Source organism: Limtongia smithiae (assembly GCF_038497785.1).
Source record: "Limtongia smithiae strain NRRL Y-17922 unplaced genomic scaffold V1518scaffold_8, whole genome shotgun sequence".
NCBI classification, from domain to species: domain Eukaryota; kingdom Fungi; phylum Ascomycota; class Lipomycetes; order Lipomycetales; family Lipomycetaceae; genus Limtongia; species Limtongia smithiae.
In genome coordinates this window covers 426,843-452,431 of record NW_027117629.1, presented here as the reverse complement: position 1 = coordinate 452,431, position 25,589 = coordinate 426,843, and the positions used below count along the sequence as shown (strand labels likewise).

Here is a 25,589-nt window from a genome sequence, read left to right as displayed (position 1 = left end):
TCGAAGCTTTGCATACTTTGCCCTGGCGCACTAACCCTACGGTGTGCACGTGACCCCAGCTTCCCCGCATTTTGACGTCATGGGCGAACGCCGTGGGTTTCCCCGCCTTGCTGTGTTGCGACGGCGGCCTTGCGACGGTTCTTCGATCGTCATGGAAGTCTCCCCAGCTTGCCTTTGCACGTCTTCAATCATCACCTAGCATGTCGGACAGATATGTGTGCGGAGTATGTGGGGCTTCTTATGCCCGTATCAGCCATCTCCATCGCCACGAAGTAACGCGTAAGTTTGTTCCTGCACACTTCTCTTGACGGCGTTTTGTGGGGCGTCAGCTCCTGCTATTAATCCACCACCGTGGTTGCCCTGTTTACGCGTCTTCCGCCATCACCCGACTGACAACTACTTCGCGACATAGATTCTGGCGAACGCAATTGTTTATGTGAATTTTGTGACCGGAGTTTCTTCCGCATGTATGTGTTCAGGTATCGTGCTGTTCTAAGCTTGCGGGTGCTGACAACACACGGGCGACAGTGACATTGCCCGTCGCCACGCCCAGAATTGTCCCGCACGCGGCGACAAGCAGCACCCGGTCCAACAGAAGCGTGGCAAGAAGCGCAAAGCTTGCGACGCGTGCGCGAAAGCAAGGATAGCCTGCGACGCCGCCGAGCTATGCGAGAACTGCCTCGCGTATGGGATTTCGTGCACATATAACCGCGTGAACGAAGACACGGCTGCCGCCGCGACGACGCGGCAGAAACTGACGCACGATGTTTCCTTTGTCCGGCTTGACGATGATCCAGTGGTCATACAACAGACGCCGGAGGCAAGCACGCAAGGAGTGTTTGAGTTCTTGAATTGGGGTACTGCACAGAACACGACAGATGATGACCGGAATCGACGGTTCCCATTTTTGATGAACTTCACCCGCAACCAGCGACGTACTATGCGCATGCTGTTCAACGGATACACGGACGCTGGTTTATCGCCATCGTCTGATGACACTGTCTTGTATGCTGGCGACGGAGAGTCTGACCTCTCTCTGGAGCTAAAGGATGACTGTGAGTTCGCCGAATGGAATGGCTTCAAAAGCTCTGCTGATATCTCTACAGGGTCGAATTTGTTTGACAATATTTTGTTCGACGCCGATTCGCTATCTCGACTAAGCGATGATAGTTTCGGTAGCATGTCTGAGGTGCCGAGAGCAGATCTGCGGTATTTACAAACGGGAAGCATGATAACAGCAGATACCATCGATCGCGATGGCCCCGTCAACTGTCGGCCGCAAGTAATCTCTGGGTCAAGAACCCACGAGATTATCGACACAATTTGCCGTACAGCGCTGCTCACAGTTGAATATTCGAGTTCCAAGTTTGACCAAATATCCGCCAATGCGCAGTACATATTCACAGCCGACAACGTCAGTCAATCAATAACAAGCTACTTCCACTACTTTCACCCACATGTTTCGCTACTCCATATGCCGACATTTAACGGAATGAGAATCATTTTGCCGCTGCTTATCAATGTTACGCTGATGGGCTCGCTATACTCAAGCACGACTGAGATCTCCAGAGCCGCGTGCGCTCTTCTTGACGTGGCTGAGGAATACACATTTTCGCATCCATGTTGCGTGGAATTGATAGGAGCGCGGCGGGTGAAGGAGACCGTTGAGTGTGTGGAGATCTTGCAGGCTATGTATCTTATCTGCAGTATGCAGTGCTTCAATGGCACCTGTGAAACGCAGAGGAATATTCGGCGCCGCAGGTTTAATGATGTGATTAGTGTAAGTGCTCTTGGATGTCTTACTCAACGAAGGTGTGCTGATCGTTTGGCAGGCATTGCGGGCGCTGTCGTTGACGACGGCTATGAACGAGTACAGTCATCAGTTGAAGTCTGTAGACAATTTTGATTGGGCTGCATTTATCAACAAGGAGCTCAAAATACGGTGCGATGATGTGAAGTAAAACAGCTCAACACAACTGAAGCTAACAAATTACCAGCGCTGCGACACACATATTCCTGCTCGACTGTGAATTTGCGATCTTCCATAACGTCCCGTCCCGAATCTCAGTGCGGGAAATGACAGGCGATGTGACCTGTTCAGACGACGCGTTTGATGCGCCAACCGCTGACGAGTGTTATCATGCGCTGGTGGACCACGATGTTGGGCGGTTGTCCCTGGCATCGACTATTAAGATGCTGTGTAGTAGCGGCGTTGAAGATGCGGATGTCATAGAACGATTTCACAACCTGTCAGTCCTGAATTGTTTCCTACTGATCAACACACTGAACGCACAGATTTTCGTGAGCAACGTGATGCTCCTAACCTCTTCAATGAACTCCATAGACCTCGCTCTTGATCGCTGGATACTCATTTGGAGCCACGTCGTATCGCACCTTAGTGTACCACAACGCAGGCGTCTCGGATTTACTCGCAGCTCGCACGAGTACTGGGAGCTTGGCAAGAAAGCTGCGGGACTGATCATGCAAAAGGAGGAGGAGGGAAAACCGGAATCAGCAGCGAGTCCGGTCGATGTTGACGATAGTTTTCATATCGGTGAGATTCTGGCTCAAGTCGGTGGGATGCGGTTATCGTAGGCCAGAGGGTTGGTAGCTAGTGAATATAAATGAGATATCGTTTTGGTCCCGAGAAGTCGTTGTAGCAACTTGAGAGTAGTAGACTACTCGAAAGGAGGAGAGCACCTACCTGTAATTCCGGACGACCAACCATTGCATTCAGTATGTGAGAAGAGAAGAGAGAAACCGGAAGGACACAACACTTGTTCACGACGTGTAACCAAATCGTATACGTATCTCTTTTTGATGTCATATAGCTGTTGATCGTCGGTGATATGAAGTCGCTAGGAATTGATCTGCATAAGTATAGTCATTACATCGGTGTCAGGAGCCGGCAATAATAATACTGTCATCACAAAATATACTGCACAAATGAATTAGACAACAATTCACAACAAACAGCACAATTAGAGGAAGAGCAAAGAGAATGAGCGAGTAAACAGAAAAATATCAAACGGACAAGCAGCACAACAGAACAACAGCACACCACGCGACACAGCGCACGGCAAACGAGGCAACATCGCGACACAAACAAAGCAAGCAAAATAGCAGAACGACCGAGAGAAACAGACAGGAGCAACAGAATACAAGTCGAGAAAGCAAGCAACAGCAGAACGAGTGGCAATAGAGCACAACACAACAGAATAACAGAGCAACAGAACGTAAATCAACAGAGCTAAACGCAGTTAATCGAGAGGCAACAGACAAAACAAGAAGCAGCAGAGAGAACGAATGACACAACAGAACGAGAGGCAACAGACATCAGAAATGGCAGAAATCAGAAGCAGACATCAGATATAACAGACACAACAGAACACGAAACTCGCAACAATCAACGAAGAGCAAGCAAGCCGAACTAACACGCAAAGCGAAGCAGAACACAACCCACGCAACAGAAAGAAGGATACAATCCATCCTCAGGAACGCTGGCAAGTTTTTCTATCGCGAAATTATTAGAAGGCGAGGACATTCTATCGTTTCTGGTTAAAGTAAGTGGTATTTCAATAGAACGGATGCAGGGAGGCAGATACCTCCTCATGTACTATTCTAGAGTAGTAGACACGTCAATATACCCTATCGAACGGATGACTGGTGCCGTGATTTTGTGCCGTCGTCACCCAGTGCGCTGAAGTTCCATTGGACAGCATGTTAATGAGCCATCCGATCGGTGGGTGTTACACGCATGATGCAGATCAATCGCTGGATTCTTACGTATTGGGTTAGTGTGCGCTTGATGTTGAAGACGACGATGAATACCATTCCGGGAAGCCGAGGCGCTGATGAATCGCGCATCACATCTGCTATTCGGTTTCCGGCGAGGTGGTAACTCGTGCCCCAGGATACATGTGGCGTGGAAACGAGTACAATTTGCATGACATTATAAGGAGAGAAAAGGACGGACGGCTGGAAGATGGCGCTGTGGACGAGAATAGAAAGAGCAGAAGGAATAAAGCGGGCGGACGAGACAAATGGGCACACGGGAGATGCTAGGATCTAGCCCTAAATGTTGGGAATCGGGCTGGATAGGGCAACACCACAACAAAGTTAGGACGCGTCGCGCCATTCAGCTGCGAGGCGCTTCTTCTTAACAGCATTCTTTGCTTTATCCTGAACTTTCGGTACTGCCTTAAAATATCGAATTTAGTTGCCTGAGTTTTAATGACTCTGTTAACACCCCGACTATTAATGCCTGCTCGTGTGTTGCACTGGAGCTGCGCCAGTGTCACACACCAATGAAGTATCGCGCTCCTCATCTTGTCTTCATTAGCTAGCTCCAAATAATCACATTTTCCTCTACATTCTTAAGACCTCAGCTATTTAATAACTCTACTATCTAGAGGCATGGTCCAAGGCTCGGAAAAGCGCAGAGCGCTCCACTTGGATCAGATATAGCTCTGAGGTCGTTATCCAAGGCAATGCCTGTATGACGAACGAGACAGCATATCACAGTCACTGCCAGGTTATGTATACTCGTTTTGACGGAAAATTAAGTCGTTAAGCTGTTTAGGACTTGCGAAATGTTTACGGTTTCTCTTTGAAGTTGGTTCGCGCGCCATGAAAGTCGCGAGTTCAGGAAACTCAGCGGATTAGGGTTAAAAACAATCTCCCAGCAAGCGGCAGCTGCCCGGCGTGACGCCCTGGAGCGCGTTTGAATTCGGGCGGATTGCGTGAACTAGTTGTTTATGTTCGAGCTCGATCCAAATCCTTACACTGTATGCTTAAGGTTGTTTAGGTGCTAACTCCTGCGCCTCATATACTCGGATTTGTGTTTTGCAATTTGCTACTGCGCAGCTTGACATATTGCATCCCTCTTAGGCTATTCTCAACATGCGGAATTTCAGCAAGAGCGCTATGCATAGACGACGACGACGACGGAGCCCTAAGTCATTCTCTTCACTGTCGTCGGCATCATATGTATTGCGCGCGACTACAAAAGAATTGCAAATACAGGTGACAAATGAGTCTATCACAACTATACCGGAATAATTCTAAACTGTTATCCAGTCTACTGATCATCAGCTATCTGTCAATCTAGATGATCTGTCGTCCAGGAAACGAAAGCGAAACAGTGAGGAGTTTCACACGACAAAGAGAAGAGCCATTGAAGCTAGCTCAAGTGTGGCTGCTGCAACAATTGATCGCAGTTCTGCCACATCCGCCACTCACGCATTGTCTGTATTTGATGATCCGAAAGTAACCTTCATTCCGTTCACGGATGCCATCCGTAATCTTGATCAATGCAGTACCAACGCGCCTCTTGAAGACGTCAAACAGGAGCTCGAGATGCTTCTGTCAATGACAGACACAATTTTTGTGGCAACGCCTACACAGGCGCAAGGGAGAGTGCAATCGAAACTAGAACGTGAGAATCGACGGGGCGATCTTCATGAGCGTGTTACGGGATACTTTACTGTGCACGACAGAGCTTTGATAGCGATTGACCAAGCGATGTATCTACCCGTGCCCGCCGACCCCAAGGAGATCGGCGTGGTCACATGGGACCTACCAGAGAGCACCGAGAGGGATGACATATTCCCAACAAATATTATCATAACAGAGAACAATGATATCGCGAGGACGTTGAAGGTGCTTGATTCTTGCAAGTCCGAGATACTGCCGCTTGGAGACTGTGGACCGGCTTTGCTGGAGATGTTGAAAGAATACGAGAAGCGCGCAGTGTATGTGACGCAGCGGCCCGCTATGAATTTAATGTCCGTGAACAAGCTTGGAGTAAATTCTGCGGATGCAAGCCTGCTGATAGATATGACGAAGATCTGGAGACTTCATGCAAGAGAGAAGCAGAAGGGGAGACTCGGAATTATGATGAAAAGTCTTGATATCCCGGCTCAGCACTTACAAAATGCAGCAAATGGCGCCCGCTACATTATGCCGAAGCCTCAGAGTTTTTACGATATGGCCAAGCAGCCGGATCTAGAGAAGATGGATCTGGACGTGATAGGGGTAGAGGAAATGGAACAGGACGTGATAAAGATTCGGACGGATGAAGAGGAGAAGATCATGAGCGAGGTAGAGACGGAAGAAGATCAGAAGTCAAAGATAAGGACAATGCTCATGTATGCCGCTGAAGCTTTGCTTGTTAAGCTAGCAAATATGGCCGACTGAAAGCATGCCTGAGTTGCTATATCATTTTATAACTGATAAAATACAACGTATATTTTACAAAGACTATGTGCGCGACCAAAGTTGCGAATCGGGGGACGCGATGTTGACACGCGTGAAGTCATGCCAAGTTGCGTCGCGTCACGCCGGTATCCTTAACCAATCTATCATAATAGTCTACCAACAGTCGCAACCACAATATATCGCTCGTCACGGCCTATCAGTGCTATAGCGATATTGCGCGGGAGAAGAGAAGGTATGACTCTCTACAGATGTGGTGCCATTTTGCTTCAGCTGGGTAGCAATTATTCGCGGTGTACTTCAAACCGAGCTGGCAAGTGGCTTCTGCATCTGATTACACCGATACAGCACAAGTTTGATCCATAAAAATGGTTTGCGATTTTAGTACCACAGAACCTAGCTGCTCTTGAATTAGCAACAGCACTGTGTGGAGGAGGGCATCACGATCGAGAATTTTTTGAGATATCAGGGGCAGTTGCGGGTCAGGGCTTCGAGCGGCGGGCCGCGAGCAAATCGAAAGGGAGAAATTAGGCCGATTCTCCGGTTTTTCAAGATACTTACTTACTCACGCGGTCTTATAAGGCAGTTCTCATTAGCGGTAATACCATGACCTCGATTTCAGCACTATATCGATTCATCATTATCACAACGCTGCAGTGAAGTACGCACATTACATGGCTCACGTTGTGCGACGGCACTACAGCACCAAGGCACTACGCCAACTTTGTCGCAGTCTCGATTATAGCAGCCGGATATCAGACCGCCGTGCTACATCGCAAGCTTTAAAGTTTTCTCTCATATACGTGAATGACTTTTGCGCGGCAATCCGCCCACGATATCAGAGTAGCACATCAACAGCTTCGCAAGTTCCAAAAATGCTATCGGAGGCACCATCTGCATCGCTAGCGACGATTCAGACACCCTGTGTTATTTCAGATACCGTGAATGGCTCTGAATCATCAACTCAGATTGCTGAGCAATCACTATTGGCTACTGGAGATCTGTCGCATATGTCAAGATCTAAAGCACGGAAACGGAAGCCAACAGGCACAGAGAAGGAGGAAGTCATCGTCACGACGAGTAATGCGGAATTTGCACCAGAACAAGAACCAGCATCGACACCAGCAAAACAATCCAATACCCTAGCATCCTCTCTCACGGACGTCGAACGCGCTCTGCGAAAGAAGCTCAAAGCGGAAGCCCGGGCGCTTCTCCGCCTACAGAAGCGCGAGCAGTCACGGCGCAAGCTACATGGGCGTGTTCAGGGTTACTTTGTAAAACAGCAGAAGGCGCTAATTGCGATTGATACTGAAATGTGGGAGAGGTCGGCGAATGATACAATTACAGAGATTGGTATAGTCGTGTGGGATTTGCAACAGGGCGCATCGCACGACGCACCATTCACGACGATGAGGCACATACGGGTCAAAGAGAACATGCATCGCCGGAACGGCAAGTTTGTGGCGGATCACGCAGAGGAGTTCGATTTCGGCGATTCTGAGATTTTGACTCTGGACGAATGTGGTCAGGAGCTACGAGAGCTCTTTAAATCATACCGTGATCGAGCGGTATTTGTTGCACACGGCATAGGCACAGATTTGAGGGCGTTGAGAAAGCTGGGGTCACAGCCCAATGAGTCGGTTCCAGTTATTGATACTATCGAGATTTGGAGACATGCCAATGGGGATAATGTGAAGGCGAAATTACAGATTGTGATGAAGGATCTTGAAGTCCCCACAAAGCATCTACATAATGCGGGGAATGACGCGTTTTTCACGATGAGGATTTTGCAGAAGATGTACGGGTCGGGAGATCCAGCACACAAGAAGAGGAGGAAGAAGAAGAAGAAGAGTAACGCAGTTTCGGTCAGTTGATATCAGAGTCCGTTTTAAGTTCATTGTTTTAAATGCTCTGGACAAATATATTCTCAAGACAAATTAATGCTTCGCGGATATTGTTTGTTTAAGTACGTAGAATTGGCGCCGCAGAGTCGATACGAACGCACGTCAATTGCAGTAGAGATCGTATTCGCTCGATAGCGCAAAGCTCGTGTTGCCCCATGTTGGTAACTAAAACTCGAGAGATATCAGATCGGTGGCCGTGGCGACGCGCAGGCGAACGGCGGACTGGGGATTGCCATTCTGGCAAGCCGCGACGCAAGAGACATTATAGCAGCTGAGCAGCATCGCGACATGCGCCACCGCTCCGCAGCTAACTTTCGGCATTAACTAGTAGGCATTTTGCTAGCGGGTCGTCACAAATGTTTGTTCATTTGTTTTTATCGTTCTTATGAATCGGACAAACACTCGCGCAGGCGCAATGGCATCAACACGTCAACTCGCGCCGGAAACAACCCGACTAACATCACTAGTTGCCGCCCATCTACCAATCCGCAACAGCATATGCGCACGTAGGATGTACGGCGTACTTCACTAAACACCGTACTGTCGTCGTCCTCTATATCACAGTTTCCAAAACAATTTGCGCAGTCTATCCGCGGCGAACGATCGAATTGGCGTCGATTGGGAGCAGGATTCAGGGGTTACTGCTGGTCAGGAACGGCCTTGCAAGCATCTGCCGCCGTGACCATCACTGATTTTCACTTTCCAATCACAAGCACTCTTCAGGCACATCCGCCCGCTTTCGTACGGGCGCTTACTGTCATGAGAAGATTGTTATTATATGACGCGCAAATGACATTGACTACTCTGCGTTGCTACGACGCAGCCCTACGCCATTTACTTCGCAACTATTCATCCGGTGCCAGCATTCCAAGTATTACAACGTTTTGCTCATCATTACTATTACATGGGCGCCACGACGGTGGAATATGTTGTCGGAGATATGCGAATGAGAAATCTGCACTTTCACAATCACGAAAATACTCTTCTAAGTCATGGGCGGAGTCGTCATCATCGTCAAGGCCAGAGTCTGCAAAGCACGGTACTCCATATGGCTTCAAATCTTCGACGTATTCTGCACAAGATTATATATCAGTCGACAACTGTGATTATAGGAGCAGGAGGCAGCAGCAGTACCCCGCGTTGGAGAAGACAGGCACGAAGCCAGCGCGATACCTGCAAACTGCAACACCTCATGATGACGAGTCCGCGCGTCTCGAGGCTAAGAAATTGCGCATACTTCATAAGAAGTACGGCGCTGAGGCAAAGTCACTTGAGAATCGACGAGCGCGTGAACCCGTGCGGGCGCGCCAGGATCAACTTACAAAGAAAGCCCAAGTATTCAAGCAACAACAGGAAATGGCGAGAGAGCGGCTCGAGGAGAGAAAAACGGAGAAGAAGGAAATCAAGCTTCTCAATCAACAAAGGTCCCGTCAACAATCGTGGCGCGAGCTACATAATCGTGTTACGGAATACTTTTCCGCGCGAGATAAAGTGCTAATTGCGGTGGACATCAAGACGTCGCCGCCTTCATGGGGTAGTGTGATCACAGAGGTCGGCATTGCTGTATGGGATTTGCGGGCCAGCACCGCGGTGGACGCGAAATTTGCGGCGCTCAGGCATATCAAAATCGAAGAGAACATGCATCTCCCGAACGCCAAGGGGGAGATGACCAATTCGGCAGATTTTGGAGAATCTGAGATCTTGACGTTGGACGAGTGCGCACGGCAGGTACGGGAACTCTTTTCGGTGTACGGCGAACACGCCGTGTATGTGGGACACAGCGTCAAGATAAATTTGAAAATGATGCGGAAGTTGGGTGCAAAATTTGATTCACCAACACCGCGGGTTGATACAGTCAAACTTTGGCGGCATTATGTCGGAAAGAAGAAAACTGCAAATTTGGATCATGTGTTGAGAGTTCTCGCCTTGTCGGTGAAGGACAATGCAGGTCATGAAGCGTGGAAGACGATGTCGGTTGTGCAGAAGCTCTATGGAACAACGGAGGAGGCAACGCGGGAAGAAGCGGCAGAGTAATTCAGTTGGTTGAATTTTGCGTGCAACTATCTAAAGTTTGGTCGGCTGATTTTATTGTAAAGCCGTAGTTTGTGCACCTACATGCTGCATCTTCGTTTTTTTCTTGTTCCGGAAGGCCGATATTGTGCCGCCAGTCTCGATTCTCTCGAATGCGCTCATGCATCGAGACAACGGCGGGGGCGATTCAAGAGAGACTTGCGGTTTAGGGTTAGGATTTAGGGTTTCGAAAAATCACCGCCACGACCAGCTCGTCGCAAATTTCGCAACTCACAAACCATCATCGTCTCTACGGCCAGCTAGCCCTTTTAGCGCTCACTATTATCGGAAAGCTATCGTCATATTAGACGCAGAGAGGATGGCGTACGCTGCTTCGCATCACTGCGCCGCATCGTTGCGTCACATGCTCCGCAGCTTCGGCTATCTCTTGTCAGGCAGCTGCACTTCAAAACTTCATCTCTCTTCAGCGTTATCGGTTAACGACGCGAGAGTTAATGGCCTACGATTGTGCCAGCGATGTGTGAGTGACAAGTCGTCATTGCTGGCGGGCAGTTTCAATTCGTGGACGGGAGTTTCTTCTGCTGAAGACAGAGACGCGTTAGGATTTAGAACGCGGAAGGCTGAAGTCATTGCCACGAAGGACAACCATGGGGATGTCTCGTCAAAATATACTAAGCCGATAAGTGAGCTATCTACGAGGGAAAGTAATAAAATAAGCTGGACGTCTGGGTCTTCGAAACCTACAGGCAGGGCAGAAACTGGCGAAACGGAGAGAGATAGAGCCGCACCAGATTGGAAGACGAAGTATTCAGAAAACCTGGAGGGCCAAGATTCGGTCGCGCCGTTACGAATCGGCACGGTACACGAGACGACAATCGAAGACGTGACCGCTATAGAGACGGCCAAGGAAATAGTCCACAGGGGGCCGACGCCGCCTAACTATCGCACACCAGAGGAGGTAATCCGCCGGCAGGAGAGAAATCAGAGGCGCTTGGAGAAGCGGCAACTTAAACGACGTCAACGAGACGAACGAAAGCAAATACGCCGGGACATGCTTGTGGTGAGCAAGAAGCGCAAGCATGAAGAGCGTCTTATCCGACAACAGACAGAGCGCGATCTCAGACTAGAGAAGGAGCATGAGGCTGTTCTAGGATATTTTGCCGAGGCAGATAAAGTGCTGATTGCGGTAGATATGGATCTATGGGAGCGCTCGAACGATATTATCACGGAGCTCGGAATTGCCGTGTGGGACTTGCGAGAGAGTACCTCGGTCGACGCCAAGTTCACACTGCTTAAACACCTCGTGGTGAAGGAAAACATAAGATACCGCAATGGGACATATGTACCAAACGACACGCCGTATTACGATTTTGGCACCTCCGAGATTATGCCATTTGATGATTGCACAGTGCAGATTCGAGCCTTGATGGACAAGTACGGGGACCGCGCGGTGTTTGTAGGACACAGCGTCCATGCGGATGGGCGGATGATGCGCCGACTGGGACACAGAATTGGCCAGCAGATACCGCGTATCGAGACGATTTCACTATGGCGATATCACGCGGGAGGACGCCGACGGGCGGCATTGGATCATGCGTTGGAAGGACTCGAAATTCCGTACATGCACCTGCATAACGCTGGAAATGAAGCTTATTATACAATGCGTATTGTGCAGCAGATATATGGCACTGACGAGAACGGTCAGCGAAAGGAGTTTAAAGCGCTCCGGGCGCTGAAAGAGGCGGATGCACTAGAGCTGGCGAATAGGACAGAGTCGGTGATGGATGGCCAGGATTTCACAAAGAGAAAGCCAGCCGTACGATATATGACTCGTCATCCATGGAACCCAAATTGGCGAATGCTTAGTAAGTGAGCACTTTGAGATGGTCGTGTTACAGATGGCATTGTATATAAACACTGCGAATAATTGCACCTGGATGCACATCGCTGCATTTGCCCCATTTTGAAAAAAATTTGACGCATTACTAGCTTATCTAGGCCATTGTGACGATTGAAAGGTCAAGAGGGAGCGTAGACGACAGGAGAGAGTATAACGCCAGATTTGAGGGTCATCGGCGGGGTGGTGGGAGAACGGCTCGCAAAGCTGCGGGTCAGGGCTTCTTCGCGCACATATTTTCTTTAACTCTCATCAGCATCGCCATTCTCGCAAGGCATGGACGTTTCATGATCTCTTTGCGCCGAGGGGTCACAAATTCTTATTCGGACAGAGGCATCCCAATTTTATAACACGCGGGGTGCATGGCGCTCGCGGTCGCGCGACACTACTGCAGCGCTACAGCACTGCGCCATGCTTTAGGCATCAGCTTTAACTATAGCCGCGGGACAAGGAGTACCATCGGATCGCTGTTTTCCGGTAGTTGTTTACGAGGTAGCTATACTGACGCGATTTTATATGGGCGATATTTCAGCAACGAGTCGGAATGTTCAGACTCTATGAAGTCCGGCGGAAAGCAGAACAAGAAGAAGTCAAAGAAGAAGGGTCCTACACCGCAAGAAGCAGCTGCCAAGAAGGCCGCTAAGAAGGCCGCCAAAGAAGCACGCAGAGAAGAACGGAAGCGGAAGAAGGAACTTTTGGTAGAAAAAAAGCACGCCAGAGCTATTCGTCAACAGGAAAAGCAAGCGATGCTCAGGAAGTTACACGAAGACGCCAAGGCGCTCAGACTGCGGTACGAGTGCGCAGCTAAACGACTCGAGGTGCACGAGCGCGTGATTGAGTATTTTGCCGCTGCGAATAAGGTACTAATTGCGATCGACGTCGAGATTTCAAACTCCCTCCTGGATGTGCCAGAAGTCACAGCGGTCGGGATTACGGCGTGGGACCTACGCGACGGCACCGCGCGCGATACAAAGTTCACCATGATCAGGTATCTTAGAGTAGAACCGGACTGGATCGGTCGTCAAGCTGCTGATCCGAACGAGGCGCCTTTTGATTTTGGCGATACTGAGACCGTTTGGATTGAAGACTGCAAACCTGTGCTGCAAGAGCTATTCCAGGAGTACTATGAACGTGCGGTGTTCGTAGGGCACGGTGTGAAGAAGCGTTTAGAAGGGTTGGAAAAACTTGAGACTCGCGCTTATGGACAGCTACCGCTTATTGAGACGATGGATGTTTGGAAACAACACGCAGGAGAAGGCGCGGAGACGGAGTTAGACGTCGTGATGGCGGGGCTTGAAGTCCCGGTGACGAATCTGGAGAATTCAGGAAACAAGGCGTATTACACGATGAAGATTTTGCAGCATATGTACGGCATGACGAGAGAGAAGGGGGCAGGACGAAAGGAAGAGGTCGGCGGGAACGGAGTTGAGGACGGTGGCGATATAGTACAGCGGTTTCGCGAGGCACTTGCAGGGCTGTGGAAACGAAAAATCGCAAAAGAAAGTAACTTGATCTTGTAGCTTACAAAGAACATGAGACGCCATGTATGTGTATATATTATGTAATGATAGATGGCAGTATCTGCGTACACTGTTGCGGCGTGGCTTGGCACTCCTCCTCCCTGATCGCTGTACAAATGGCATGTCCCACCGCCATCCCTAGCTTCCCACTCGAGTTCAGAATCATTTTCCTCATTCCGAGCCGTCTCACTTTCTTCGTAATGCTCTTCGGCCCCGACAGCGTGGATTCGGTGCTTTCGGGAGCCTCGGACCCTTCGGAGGCTTCAAATCTCCGAGCAAAGTTGCGTACACGCCCCGCCTAAGTGCGTCAGTCAGCAGCACTTGGGACACTACACGGACTCAAAACTCCGACCAACTCCGTCGGCGCGGTTATAAGTCGCTGCAAGTACTAGGAACAATGCCATTGCAGAGCTCATCTCAAAGTTCTCGACTCCTCAGCACGTCATCATGACTTCTCAACGAAAAAGCGTCGTCGTCGTCGGTGGTGGCGTATTTGGACTGGCGTTTATCACGCAGATGATTCGCGCGCTCGCCGAGAAACCACTCACGATCAGCGACGGCTCTGGCGCCATCGTGAATCTTGCGGTCGATATCACGCTGATTGAACAACGGGACGCGGCGGTGTTCCTACCGATCGTACTGCGCATGTGCGTCGAGGACCATAACGAGGATTACATCAAGCCGTACGATCGCCTGTTTGCAAACTATCCCTCTACGGCAGGCGTTGGTGCTGTGGTGAAAGCAAGCGTTGTGAGTATCGACGAGGCGAGTAATGTCGTCGTGCTCGACACGGGAGCGCGTGTGGCATATGACGTCCTAATTCTCGCGACCGGCGCGACATGGCAAGATCCGAGCTCCCCGCCGACCGACAAGTCGGATATCTATACCTACTACGACCATCTCCGAGCCCGGATCATAGCGAGCACTAACGTTGCCGTTCTCGGTGCTGGCAGTGTCGGTCTCGAACTTGCGGGCGAGATCAAGTCGAAATTCGGCGCCTCGAAGAACGTCACACTCGTGCACCGCGACGCGTTGCCATTGTCATCTCGATTTCCTCATAAGTTTAGGACGAAGTGCAGTGCGATCATGCAGGAGCTGGGGGTCGATGGGAGGTATAACACCTCTGGACGGGATAACGGGGACGGTACGGTGACGCTCACGCAGAACGGCAAAGACACAATCGTGCACGCTGACGTCGTGTTTAATTGCTTCGCGTCGCGTCCATCCGCGCCGTACGCGCCAGATGCGTGGAAAGACGACGCCGGCGCGCTCAAAGTGCTCGACACCTTCCAAGTCGACACCTCCTCACCTAGCGTATTCTCCCTCGGCGATGTCAACAACGTCAACGAGCTCAAACTCGCCTCGAACGCGCGCCCCGCCGTCTCCACCGTCGCGCTCCCGAACGTGCTCGCTGTGCTCAAGGGCGAAACGCCATCGCGGTACTACATCCCGCCGGCGCAGGATGGCATGGGCATGGTTTTGGGCAAACGCCATGCGACGGGGATCGCGTGGTTGCCGCTTTGGGGCGCGGTTGTGCTTCCTTCCATGTTTGTGCTGCGCAAGAAAGGCGAGGACATGCACGCGCTTACGATTGCTCGCATGCTGGGATATTAGTGCGCGATTAGATATTATAAACCGTGATGTTGAGAATAATAACAAGATATCAAATAGCACCATACAACAACAAAATCACAGCAACTACCTATAGCACGCTTCCAAGACAAGCGCTGTGTACTTAAAATTACAGAAGGAAGTTAGTATACATCTATCACACATACACACGTAGTCCCAGTTCTAGTATACAATATCTGCCTATAGCGTGCCCATTCGGTCAAACGGCTATGCTGACTCCGCAGCCGCAGTAGCAATAGCACTGTCGGCACCAGCGGCGGCGTTGGCAGCAGCTATTTCACTACGCTTTCTGCGCTTTCTGCGCTCGCGTGGGGGGGCAACTACCGCGGCCTCTGTATCTTGCTCGACATCAGGCTCGACAACTTGAGACTCGGGCGCTGCTGCGGTCTCCATGGCACCCTCAGCTGCAGTGCCGTCCTTCTTGTGCTTGCGCTTTCTCTTGGTGGGAGAGTCTGAGGAAGCCGCTCCGGGTGGCGAGGACGGAATAGCAAGGACGGGCTCGGCAATAGTCTGCTTCTTTTGCTTCTTCTTCGCGGAAGCCAGGTTGGACTGCTTCGCAGCCCCCGGGTTAGTAGCGAGGTACTTTGCCTTCTCGGTTTCGTATAGCTTAATCTGCTCCGCGTAGACCGTCTTCCAAGGCTCCTTAGCTTCGTCGGACATGTTTTTCCATCGCTCGGCGACCTCACGGATGATATCGGTGTTGCTGGCCTCGATGTGCTTCGCGGCATAGTCGTCGCGGATCTGCTTGCGCGTCTCGTTCGCGAACGCAAAGTACACAGTCTGCGGCCGGCGCGGGGCGTTGGGGTCGCGCACCTTCTTGTTCGGGTTCGGCTTCCGTCCGCGCTTCTTGCTGGTCGTCGGTGCATCTTCTTCGTCCACTGGCTCCTCGTCCTCCGGAGCGCTGTTCGCGTCCGCAAACACGTCCTCCTCGTCTTCCTCGTCGTTCGTATTGACGGCTGCAAACTTCGCAACCTCAAGCGAGCGCGGCTCGATGTGAGACACGTGCTTTGCGGTCTTCTGCTTCTTGGTCGCGGATGCGGGCTGCGCGGGCGCAAGTGCAGGAGCAGGCGCGGCGGGCGTAAGAGTCTGAGCGGCGACGCCAGCAAGCTGGAGTGCGGCAGCAGGGATAGCAAAGATGGGCGGTGGTACATCGACGGCGGCAGCAGCGTAGAAGTCGATGCAGGCGCGGGAGGCGTCCTGAGCGGCGTTGGAGAGCTGCGTGAGGGCGGCTACGAGCTGTGCCGACGCGTGAGCAGGGGTCTGGAGGTAGGGGGCATCGTTTGAGTAAAATAAGAAGTACATACCGCATCTTTGCGGACCTTGAGCAGGTCTGCGTCGGCCATGGCGGGGCTCAGAGAAGCGGACAGTGACGGCTCTGCGGTCGATGAAATGGACGGTGCATGACGAGGCAATGTTGACGCGCAGCACAAGACCCGCAAATTGTCAGTATACGCGTCGCGGCGCGTCGCCTTCACTGGTCCACCATACAAACAGAATACTCCGCAGCTCCGCACGCATGGCCGCCTCACGCGCGTCTGCAGGACGGACTTCGTCCACCTTTGGCGCCTCCTCTGATTCCGACGACGCTGACGTCGCCGCGACCACGTTCCCCTCCAAGACCATCGCGCGCTTGTTCGCTGAGCACTTTGACCACAACGACACGCGCGTGTCCGCCACCGCCGTCGAGGCCGCCGCCGAGTACCTGCGCATTTTCACACGCGAGGCAGTGTGGCGGTCGGATCGCGCGGCCAAGGAGGCTGCCGCCACGGCCGAGGGGTCCGTTGGGCATCGCATGCTGGAGGTGGCGGATCTCGAACGTGTGGCCGGCACACTCGTGCTGGATTTCTAGGGCATACTACGTACACAGCCAGCCAAAAAGAGGCACCATTCCATGCAAGCTATGTACATAAACACTATACAGAGAATAAACTCACTGCAGCGAGAAGTAGTAGGCGGCCGACATCTTGCCGCCTTGGCGAGCATATTGCTGTAGCATGCTGCGCAGGTATCCCCGCGGCGGAATAAATCCAATGGACTCGAGATACCCAACGAGCATTTCGAGGTTCATGGCTTGTTGTGGCATCTGTTGCAGCGCTCCCCGCATGAGCAGCGAGTACGTCCGCATCGTGACCTTCTCCCCGCGCGCAACAAACTCCTCAAACAGCTCGAACGCGGTCTCCATATCGCCCTCGTCTGCGAGCCGCCCAATCAGCCCATTCAGGTGCTTAACCGACCGGTTCATGTTCAGCCGCGGCAGTACGGTACGGTACATCACGAGCGCGCGCTCAAGCGAGCCCTGCCGGATGTGTCCCTCGAACATGAGCTTCACCGTCCGACGCGCCACCGGGATCAGCCGCGACGCGGTCACAAACATCAGCTCGGCCAAGTACATGTCAGTCGAGATGTCGATGAGACCCATGATCATGGTGTTGAGCACGTGCGGCGTGAACGGCGTCTCGTTGCGGCGCATCTCGTTGAGAATCTTGCGCAGCGCAGCCTTGCCGTTATCCACTAGCTGCATGTCCAGCGACTTGCTTAGCGGTACGAGCATCCCGAGCAGCGACCGGTTGCTGCTCTCCAGGTTATTTGCAAACATATCTTGGAATGTGGCGTAAAGCGAGATCGCGTATGTGATCGAGTCCTTCGGCACGTTCTTCTCGTCCATTTCCTGAAGCAGCGCAAGTGCTCTCGCGTAGTCCGCCGGCTGCGTGCGCACGTAGTACGCAACCAGCATGTTGTACGGTGCCGCTGTTATGTTTATGTGGCGGTTCATTTTCATATGAGCGAGCACCTCCTCGGCTTTCTGAATCTCACCATCCCGTAGATACCACTTCAGAAACACGTTGTACAAGTTCATCGACATTTGTACCGGCGTCTTCGGTCCGTTTTGTGGACCTATGTAAATTCTGCCATTCAGAATGTCCTCCAGCACCTCTTCCGCCTTCTCCGTCATGCCAAGCCGGAAGTATGCGTCAGTGAGGATCGCGTATGAGCGCGCGTCGCACTTGTCGTGGATACGCAAGTGCTCGAATCTGGTCATGACTTCCTGGTAGCATTCTATGCGCTCTTGCTCCCGCTCTGTCTCCGGCTTGGGCGCGTTGTGCCCCCGCGCGTTTTCCAGCGGCAGTAAAGTGCGCAGCGAAGCAAGGAAGTATACGTTGTACATGTTTGCCGACGGATTCTTGATGATGCCGGACGCCTCCACGTCCTCCCACACGCGCTTCGCGTCGTCCGGCCGGTAGACGGCGACGAACTTGTTCATGTACGCCAGCGCGATGCTGTTCGCGTCTACCTGCCACGCTGGAGTGCTGCACACAAGCTTGCCGTTCACCAGGTTCTGCTCGTAACTCTCTTTCACTGCCACGTAGTCGAGCTTCGAGATCCGGTCCACCTCACGCTTGACAATCTCTCTTTGTTTGCTTGCTCTTAAGCCGGGAGTATCGTCTTCTTGTTGCTCGTAGAACGACCGCTCGACGTCATCGAGTGCTGCCCGCGTCTGCCGAGAGAGGTCGTCGTCCTGCCCGTCCTCGGTCACTTCTTCAGCAGCCGGCGTCGTGTCATGCATTGTCGTCGTGGTCGTAGTAGTCGTAGTAGACGCGTGCCGTCTGCACCGCCGCGCTGGCGCAAGGTGCCGCTGCTGAGCCGGGGTCCGGCGTAGCGCACCGAACACAAGTGGCGATGCCGCGGCCGAGGAGCGCGCAAGAACGGCGCCGGCACCGTGCCGTGCAACCACAGCGCGTGCGGTGGCCGCAGCCGAGTCTGCGAGAGTCCGCCGCATTGTTGGTGCGGAGACAACGGGTGGAGAAGGAATTGGAGGGATGCTATGATGGCGGAGCGACAAGCGGCAGAAGGGTTTCGCGAGAAAGTCATGTGCTTTACAGAGTGACACTGGTGGCTGCGCTAACCATGTTTGGAAAGCCCCTGTGCGGCTCAGCGCTTAGCTCATCGCGTCGAACGATGATCAGAGATAACCATCTCCAACTTCACGACCTCCGCAAGCAGCCATGCCGAGGAGAACCGCGCTTGCGGACGTCTGCGTGGACGTGCTCGTCATTGGTAATTGCATTGTTATATTTGGCGCCATGAGGCCGCGATTCACCGTGGACCCAGAGACTCACATCGCACCATCATAGGCACAGGTCCGTCCGCGCTTACGCTCTCGTATCTTCTTCACGGCAATACTCCAGTCTATGAACCCCCGTCCGCGCACGTGAGGACCCCGCATGGTACTCCTACTGTGACTCCGCAGTCACCTCCGCTCCGCCGCCCAGACCCAGCACTGCATACAATGCTCTCATCACACTCCGACAACCTCTATGGCCCGCTCCTGCACAATCTGCGCCTGCAACGACACCTCGCCCGCCTCCACACCGCCGCCGCCCCCGCGAATGTGATTTCTCCCGCAAATTATCTCCTCGATGCACTCGCAGCGCCAGACATCGATATCAACATCGCAGACGCGCGCGCAAACTCGTGCCTCTCCTTCGTGCACCGGCCGGAGCACGCGCGCGACCATGTCGTCATTGGCTCCAGCTTCATGTCGGGCGGACAATGGGCAAGTAGGGACACGCCGTCGCGTACGCTGAGTTACGCGGACATGTTGTCTTTGCCGGGATACTCGTTCCCCGAGTTCTGCAGGGACACCGGCGTGGCGACCGATGGTGGTGAGTTTGATCCATACCTACGGCCGCAGCGCGCGGATGTCGCAGCATATTATGCGGCGTACCCGCCGCAGGTTGGGATAGAGGATAGCTTGCTACTGAATTACACCGTGCTGTCGTTGCAGCGCGTGGCGTCGCAGCTGCATCCGCACAAGTTCATCGCAATCATACAGTGCAATGACACTGGGCGACTACATATGGTCACAACACAAGCTATTGTACTTGCATCCGGGGTTTTTACTCACCTCGTCCCTCCAGATCCCATGCTCTACCCGTTCTTTGCAGACAAGCCAGAGGCCACCGTCACTAAACCGCCATACCTAGCGCTCTCCACCACCACGCCATCCGTTATCGTCTCACCCTCAGAACAAAAGAGCTCAGACGACGAACGCGATACGGTCCTCATCATTGGCTCGGGATTTTCGGCCGCAGATGCGATCTTATCAGTCCCCGCCTCACGGAAAATCGTACACATGTTCAAATGGGATCCCAAATCAAAGCCCTCGCCACTACGGTCGTGTCATCGCGAACTGTATCCCGAATATGCATATCTCTACCGACTCATGAAGTCTGCGGTCGGATTGACGGTGAAAAAATCGAAACTCGACGCCGGAGATAACATGGTCTTGGGCTTCGGAGAGAGGTACGAAGGCGTGCCGAACGGGACGTTGCTGGAAGCGCGTCACGGGCAGGTCAAGATCCAGCTCGCCGATGGCAGTATCCTCCAGCGGTCGGTTGCCGAGGTGAAAGCGTATATTGGCCGCATCGGCGTCATATCGTACCTCTCCTCTAGTTTGCGGCAAGAGATTGGAATCGACGGAGACCAAATCTGGGCAACGAAGATGTCTTTTCGCAAACGTATTTGCAGTCGCGCCGGACGGTGGACGGCATTGTCTTTAGATGGACGCGCCGTTGACGAGCAGTATTACTCTCTCACCGAGGATATGGACGACGACGACGACGACGACGACGATGACACTAGTTCAAAGCAGTATATTACCGAATACGCAGCCTCGCACGGCTTTGAGGTCGCCGATGGAGTTTTTGTGATCGGAAGTTTGGTCGGAGACTCGCTGGTGCGGTATACACTAGGCGGCTGTGTTGTCGTGGCAGGAAATCTCATCGAGCGGTGTAGAGCATTATAATCGGGTGCACCCTTTTTTTTTTTTTTGGCTTTTTTTGCATTTTCGGGCACTTGGATCGGGATTCATTCATATAGCAGCGCGCGCAGAATGCCGCAATGTTTGTACTGTAGTTATATGTAGGTATACAAACAACATTAGCTTTTTTTCAGTGCCTTTTGTCCTTCCTTCAAGTCAGTGTAGCGCTTGGAGTCCACACGGGCGAGGAAGTCCTGTTTATGCAGATATCCGCCTTGATTGTGCCGCTTCAGATCGCCCTCGATGCCTTCTTGCGAGACGAAGCCTTGCCAGTCGAGTTTGGATTTCTCGAGCGTGTTGATCTTGGCGGGCTTGCCCTTGCCGACAAGCTGCTCGAGCGAGGTGCCTTTGCGCCGGCGAGAGAGTGGGTTGCCGCGCGGTTTGGGTGTGCTGGAGGCGGTGGATGGAGTTGATGTGCTGGCGTCGGGGGTAGCGGAATTCTGTCGTTCTCTATCCTGCTGCTGCCTTTCCAGGAACGCGATAGCCTTAGGAGAATCGCGCGGCACCCGTACTTCCCGCGTTACAATCTCCTTGGCAAATTCGTAGGTCTCAGTGATTAGGATCGCGTCCTCTAACACCGAGGCGCGGGGAGATGTTGTTAGTGCTCTGTTCGCGGCCGGTGAGGTGGTAGATGCTGGCGTGTCCGAAGTTCCACGCATGGATGCCCATAACGCGTCCGTATCGATTGTTGATTTACTTTTGTCTCGCGTGGACGTTTTACTGCACTCGAGTTAGTCATGATGAGTTCAGCATGTTATCACATATCAAGCATACGCGGTGTCTTCAGCTGCCCGTTGCGATCGCGTAAGGATCTTAATCCCCGGCTTATCTTCCTCTTCCTCGTCGTCATCACCATCTGCCCTCCGTTTGCGCTTGCTTGATGTCGAAAGCTTAATATTCTCGTTATCCTCATTGTCACTCGCATACGTCCCACCGTCGTCGTCGTCTGAGGTAGACTCATCGCCAGCTTCAGCAGCGGCTTTGGAGACATCGAAATCTTCGTCCTCGGATTCATGGTACTCGTCGCCGTCGTCGTCGCTGGGGATATCAGCCGCCGCGAAGGGCTTCGCGTCTGCCTCTGGCATGATGTGTGTGGATGGTGCTGACGGTATGTGCGTGATGACAATGGCGGTGTGCAGGTGTCCTTAGCCGAAGGTTTACACGCAGCTCATCGCCCCTCGCTTCCCCACAAACTCCCACCACCACTAAGACATGACAAGCCCGCAGCTCACAATCGGCGTGCTTGCGCTGCAAGGCGCGTTTTACGAACACATCACGCATTTACGCGCAGCAGCGGACCTGAAAGCCGGCACGCCGGGGTCGAAGCTCGCGACTGCTGGTGTCGATGTCAGAGTCATCGAGGTGCGCACTGCGGAACACCTTGACTTGGTCGACGCGCTAGTGTTGCCAGGTTAGTCGATATTTGATAACCAGCTGGAATGGTACTAATTGATTTGCAGGCGGCGAGAGTACATCTATCAGTCTTATTGCGGAGCGAACTGGGTTACTGGAGCCTCTGCGTTCGTTCGTCAGGTATTGACTCTCCATGCCATTCGACCTCAGACACCATCTAACATGTGCTTCAGAGTGGAAAAGAAGCCAGTCTGGGGCACCTGTGCCGGGTTAATCCTCCTATCCAACGAGGTACCTCAAGCCCCCTTCACGCCCTTTGCCCCTGCAAACTGACTCACTTCCCAGGCCTCGAAGGCAAAGAAAGGCGGCCAAGAACTGATCGGTGGCCTCGCAGTGCGCTGCCAACGCAACCACTTTGGCCGGCAGACCGAATCCTTCTCCTGCGCCCTTGACCTCCCCTTCGCCTGCGCGTCCACAAGCGAAAACCCGTTTGTCGCGGTCTTCATCCGCGCGCCAATCGTGGAACGCATATTACCGACCGACGGTACACGCCCACCGGGCGTAAAAAATGTGATCGAAGAAGGCGTCGTATATGCGCCGCGAATGGAATCCAGCTCGATGCTGGCGCCGGTGGAGGTCATCGCGCAACTACCGCCACAACACGAAGGCGACAAAGAAGCTGGTGATATTGTCGCCGTGCGCCAGGGAAACGTGTTTGGTACTAGCTTCCACCCCGAGCTTACACAGGACGTGAGGTTGCATGCGTGGTGGCTCGAAGAGTGCGTGCTGCCGCTGATTGGTGGTGCGTGACCATGTGCTGCGGCTGAGGAACGAGTAAAGGGAATAAACTACTGGCCAGGAACTAAATCATGAATTATGCGAGGTCTGTGACTTATTATAACATACAGCGATAGATAAGTAGAGATATAAATTACATCTTTTGATGACACACGTGAGCACGTGACTTGGTGTTGCCGTGCTGTTGTAGACGCGACTTACAGAACCTTGTTAGCGCGACAATAGCGGTCGCCGACAGATGCCACTGTGGCTTTCCGATGTTTGTGTATCGTTGGATGGCACTGAAAGTACCCGTACGTGGCTACATATCCAAAAGTCGATGAGGAGAAGAAGTATACACTCATGCAGCTGCGACGCGCTCGTACATATGCTCACGCAGACGTTCTTTGCGCAGCACCACCACACATTCCTCCTGGAAACCGCTTTAGTGAGTCATGATACCACTAACAGTAATGACGACGACGATGCCGTCGCCTCTGGCAAAACACAGAACGACAGTACGACCACCCCTGGCACCGTCCGCGTCGCCGCCGCGGCACTAGATTGAATCTTCCCACACTTCCAATCCAACTGCATCTACCCTGTCACCGTGACCACGACATGGCTTGGGCCACATTAGTGCACACGCTGGAGACTGTTGATACCACCCGTAAAGAGGAATTGAAGAGCATGATATGTGGGGATGTTGATGCTGCGCTACGCCATAGCAACGATTGTCAGGATTGCTGTATGAACATTACTATGAGGAGTTAATGCGGCTTGTTTCCTGACACAGGGATAGAAGACTGTTATCAGTGGCACCGAAGACGCCGTGACGTCATATGAGGTAGACGATGTTCTCGAACAGCCCGCAAGTTTAGCAATTTCATTTCCGCAGGATTCCAATCTCTCCGCACCTGCACTCCACCCATGTCCACTAGCTCCGTGGGTAGGCGCGGCGAAGTCGCGGCGAGATCGAAGCAATCCGGCCGAGGGTTGTTGTGACTGCGGAACCAGGATGAGCGTGGTTTATGGACGATGTGGCCGCGATTTTGTTTGGCGGGGCAGGGATCGGAACCGTACGGTGTTGCTCGTGCTGGATTGGCGGATACTGCTCGAGGATGCCGATGAGGGCCGGGCACCTCCCCGCCGTGTCGTATTGTATGATATCGCGAGGTAGCAATTAGCATCGTAAAGCTACTCTCCCTCATCCTCATCGTCGTCAAAGATAAACAGATCCGTCGCCTGCGTCTGCGTCTGCGTCTTGCGCTGCGTCTGTGTCCTCAACACACGCTCATCCTCATCCTCGTCCTCCTCCATCGGCAAGAATCGGAAATCGATATACGCCTTGCGCCCATCGCCCACATCGCACATGGACTGGATGCTCATCACCCCATCGACATCAATCCGCAGACTGATTTTTGTCGCGAGCTTCAGCGCCTCGCGCACGTGTTGGATCATCTTGTAGTTGTACGTGTACTCGAGCAGCAGCACGTGTTCCGGCATCACGAAGCTCTCAATCACGTTTCGGTCTTTAGTCGCGCTCCACTCGACACTGCCGAGGTCGCCGCGAGACGCGAAGACAAGCGCGGCAGAGGCTGTGCTTGTCGCCCGCGCGGCGCGCACGGTGAGTGCCGGCTCGATACCCGGCGCGTCGAGCTCGCGCAGCACATCGGCGAGGTATTGTGGCTTCATGATTGCTGTGAGCTGCAACGCGTCGGCAGCAAGCACAATCGTCTCCTCCCCACCATCGGTGCCGTTGTCATCTACATCCGCGGTGAGAAACTCGCATGTCGTGGTGACTGCGCCTTCGTCCAGCATGAGGATGAACGGCGCGCCGGGACCATTGTAGCGCAGTTTGCAGACCGAACTGCCGCCAATGAATGAGCGCGGGTGGTTGTCCTCGCTGCTTGCCGCTGCGGTAGTGGCAAAGCTTTCGTTGTAGCCTGATTGTTTCATTGGTCGATTTTGTTGCGCTTGTGTGTCGGGAAGGTCGTTTCCGAAGATCTGAAAACACTCGACCAGAGCGTTCAGCTGGATCGACAACTTCACCCCGCTATTCTCTTCCTCCCCCTCGTGCTCCCCCCGGGCACCGGCGGCGCAGACATACGACGAGAAAAAGCTTTTATCCAAAAACGCGTGCGCTTGACATGCTTTCGAATCCTCGACGGAGAATGTGATGCCCGCGGGGGCGACGTCGACGGCGGCGCGTTTGGAGACCGCGACGAGCGAGCGCAAGACGCGGTAGATGAACGCGACGCAGGTTGAGATCGCGTCAAGAGCAGGGAGTGGTTGTGGTTGTGACTGCAGCTGTGACTGTGAGGGGCTCGAAGAGAAGGAGAAGGGCCGTGCCATTGCTGCTGTGGCAGTGGTTGTGGAGTCCCGAGACGCGACGCGTTTGTTTCCGAGAACACGGCGCGCCGCACAGGCGGTGGAAT

General features: G+C 52.9%; 14 protein-coding genes across 14 annotated transcripts; 10 read left to right on the top strand and 4 right to left on the bottom strand.

Annotated features, from left to right (window-relative positions):
- Window positions 1-89: 89 nt before the first annotated feature.
- V1518DRAFT_418894 (uncharacterized protein) lies at window positions 90-2,648 on the top strand. The gene is made up of 6 exons (XM_066904645.1): window positions 90-279; window positions 413-467; window positions 529-1,055; window positions 1,107-1,780; window positions 1,833-1,942; window positions 1,998-2,648. Exons 1-6 carry the CDS (start codon window positions 201-203, stop codon window positions 2,593-2,595), a joined length of 2,043 nt encoding a protein of 680 aa, XP_066758807.1. The 5' UTR covers window positions 90-200; the 3' UTR covers window positions 2,596-2,648.
- Window positions 2,649-4,724: 2,076 nt separating this feature from the next.
- V1518DRAFT_418888 (uncharacterized protein) lies at window positions 4,725-6,259 on the top strand. The gene is made up of 2 exons (XM_066904644.1): window positions 4,725-5,025; window positions 5,080-6,259. Exons 1-2 carry the CDS (start codon window positions 4,903-4,905, stop codon window positions 6,196-6,198), a joined length of 1,242 nt encoding a protein of 413 aa, XP_066758806.1. The 5' UTR covers window positions 4,725-4,902; the 3' UTR covers window positions 6,199-6,259.
- Window positions 6,260-6,655: 396 nt separating this feature from the next.
- On the top strand, window positions 6,656-8,169 carry V1518DRAFT_418886 (ribonuclease H-like domain-containing protein). Its single transcript, XM_066904643.1, has one exon. It carries the CDS (start codon window positions 6,891-6,893, stop codon window positions 8,088-8,090), a length of 1,200 nt encoding a protein of 399 aa, XP_066758805.1. The 5' UTR covers window positions 6,656-6,890; the 3' UTR covers window positions 8,091-8,169.
- A 633-nt stretch (window positions 8,170-8,802) lies between these two features.
- Window positions 8,803-10,422, top strand: V1518DRAFT_418884 (uncharacterized protein). Its single transcript, XM_066904642.1, has one exon. The coding sequence runs from the start codon at window positions 8,880-8,882 to the stop codon at window positions 10,152-10,154; it is 1,275 nt and encodes a 424-aa protein (XP_066758804.1). The 5' UTR covers window positions 8,803-8,879; the 3' UTR covers window positions 10,155-10,422.
- On the top strand, window positions 10,423-12,201 carry V1518DRAFT_456566 (uncharacterized protein). The gene has a single exon (XM_066906563.1). It carries the CDS (start codon window positions 10,510-10,512, stop codon window positions 12,022-12,024), a length of 1,515 nt encoding a protein of 504 aa, XP_066758803.1. The 5' UTR covers window positions 10,423-10,509; the 3' UTR covers window positions 12,025-12,201.
- Window positions 12,202-13,638, top strand: V1518DRAFT_418882 (uncharacterized protein). The gene has a single exon (XM_066904641.1). The coding sequence runs from the start codon at window positions 12,411-12,413 to the stop codon at window positions 13,566-13,568; it is 1,158 nt and encodes a 385-aa protein (XP_066758802.1). The 5' UTR covers window positions 12,202-12,410; the 3' UTR covers window positions 13,569-13,638.
- Window positions 13,639-15,243, top strand: V1518DRAFT_418881 (uncharacterized protein). The gene has a single exon (XM_066904640.1). The coding sequence runs from the start codon at window positions 14,016-14,018 to the stop codon at window positions 15,180-15,182; it is 1,167 nt and encodes a 388-aa protein (XP_066758801.1). The 5' UTR covers window positions 13,639-14,015; the 3' UTR covers window positions 15,183-15,243.
- On the bottom strand, window positions 15,190-16,607 carry V1518DRAFT_418880 (uncharacterized protein). The gene is made up of 2 exons (XM_066904639.1): window positions 16,505-16,607; window positions 15,190-16,436 (listed from the first exon to the last, which is right to left on the bottom strand). Exons 1-2 carry the CDS (start codon window positions 16,541-16,543, stop codon window positions 15,408-15,410), a joined length of 1,068 nt encoding a protein of 355 aa, XP_066758800.1. The 5' UTR covers window positions 16,544-16,607; the 3' UTR covers window positions 15,190-15,407.
- On the top strand, window positions 16,567-17,143 carry V1518DRAFT_418878 (CENP-S associating centromere protein X-domain-containing protein). The gene has a single exon (XM_066904638.1). The coding sequence runs from the start codon at window positions 16,585-16,587 to the stop codon at window positions 17,047-17,049; it is 465 nt and encodes a 154-aa protein (XP_066758799.1). The 5' UTR covers window positions 16,567-16,584; the 3' UTR covers window positions 17,050-17,143.
- Window positions 17,004-19,032, bottom strand: V1518DRAFT_418877 (uncharacterized protein). Its single transcript, XM_066904637.1, has one exon. The coding sequence runs from the start codon at window positions 18,976-18,978 to the stop codon at window positions 17,131-17,133; it is 1,848 nt and encodes a 615-aa protein (XP_066758798.1). The 5' UTR covers window positions 18,979-19,032; the 3' UTR covers window positions 17,004-17,130.
- Window positions 19,033-19,177: 145 nt separating this feature from the next.
- On the top strand, window positions 19,178-21,157 carry V1518DRAFT_441938 (uncharacterized protein). Its single transcript, XM_066906432.1, has 3 exons — window positions 19,178-19,256; window positions 19,334-19,410; window positions 19,450-21,157. Exons 1-3 carry the CDS (start codon window positions 19,205-19,207, stop codon window positions 21,004-21,006), a joined length of 1,686 nt encoding a protein of 561 aa, XP_066758797.1. The 5' UTR covers window positions 19,178-19,204; the 3' UTR covers window positions 21,007-21,157.
- On the bottom strand, window positions 20,849-22,159 carry V1518DRAFT_418872 (bucentaur or craniofacial development-domain-containing protein). Its single transcript, XM_066904636.1, has 2 exons — window positions 21,796-22,159; window positions 20,849-21,741 (listed from the first exon to the last, which is right to left on the bottom strand). Exons 1-2 carry the CDS (start codon window positions 22,104-22,106, stop codon window positions 21,141-21,143), a joined length of 912 nt encoding a protein of 303 aa, XP_066758796.1. The 5' UTR covers window positions 22,107-22,159; the 3' UTR covers window positions 20,849-21,140.
- Window positions 22,080-23,325, top strand: V1518DRAFT_418871 (class I glutamine amidotransferase-like protein). Its single transcript, XM_066904635.1, has 4 exons — window positions 22,080-22,432; window positions 22,482-22,554; window positions 22,608-22,665; window positions 22,720-23,325. Exons 1-4 carry the CDS (start codon window positions 22,234-22,236, stop codon window positions 23,182-23,184), a joined length of 795 nt encoding a protein of 264 aa, XP_066758795.1. The 5' UTR covers window positions 22,080-22,233; the 3' UTR covers window positions 23,185-23,325.
- Window positions 23,326-24,339: 1,014 nt separating this feature from the next.
- Window positions 24,340-25,583, bottom strand: V1518DRAFT_316713 (repair protein Rad1/Rec1/Rad17-domain-containing protein). Its single transcript, XM_066901130.1, has one exon. It carries the CDS (start codon window positions 25,504-25,506, stop codon window positions 24,349-24,351), a length of 1,158 nt encoding a protein of 385 aa, XP_066758794.1. The 5' UTR covers window positions 25,507-25,583; the 3' UTR covers window positions 24,340-24,348.
- Window positions 25,584-25,589: the final 6 nt, after the last annotated feature.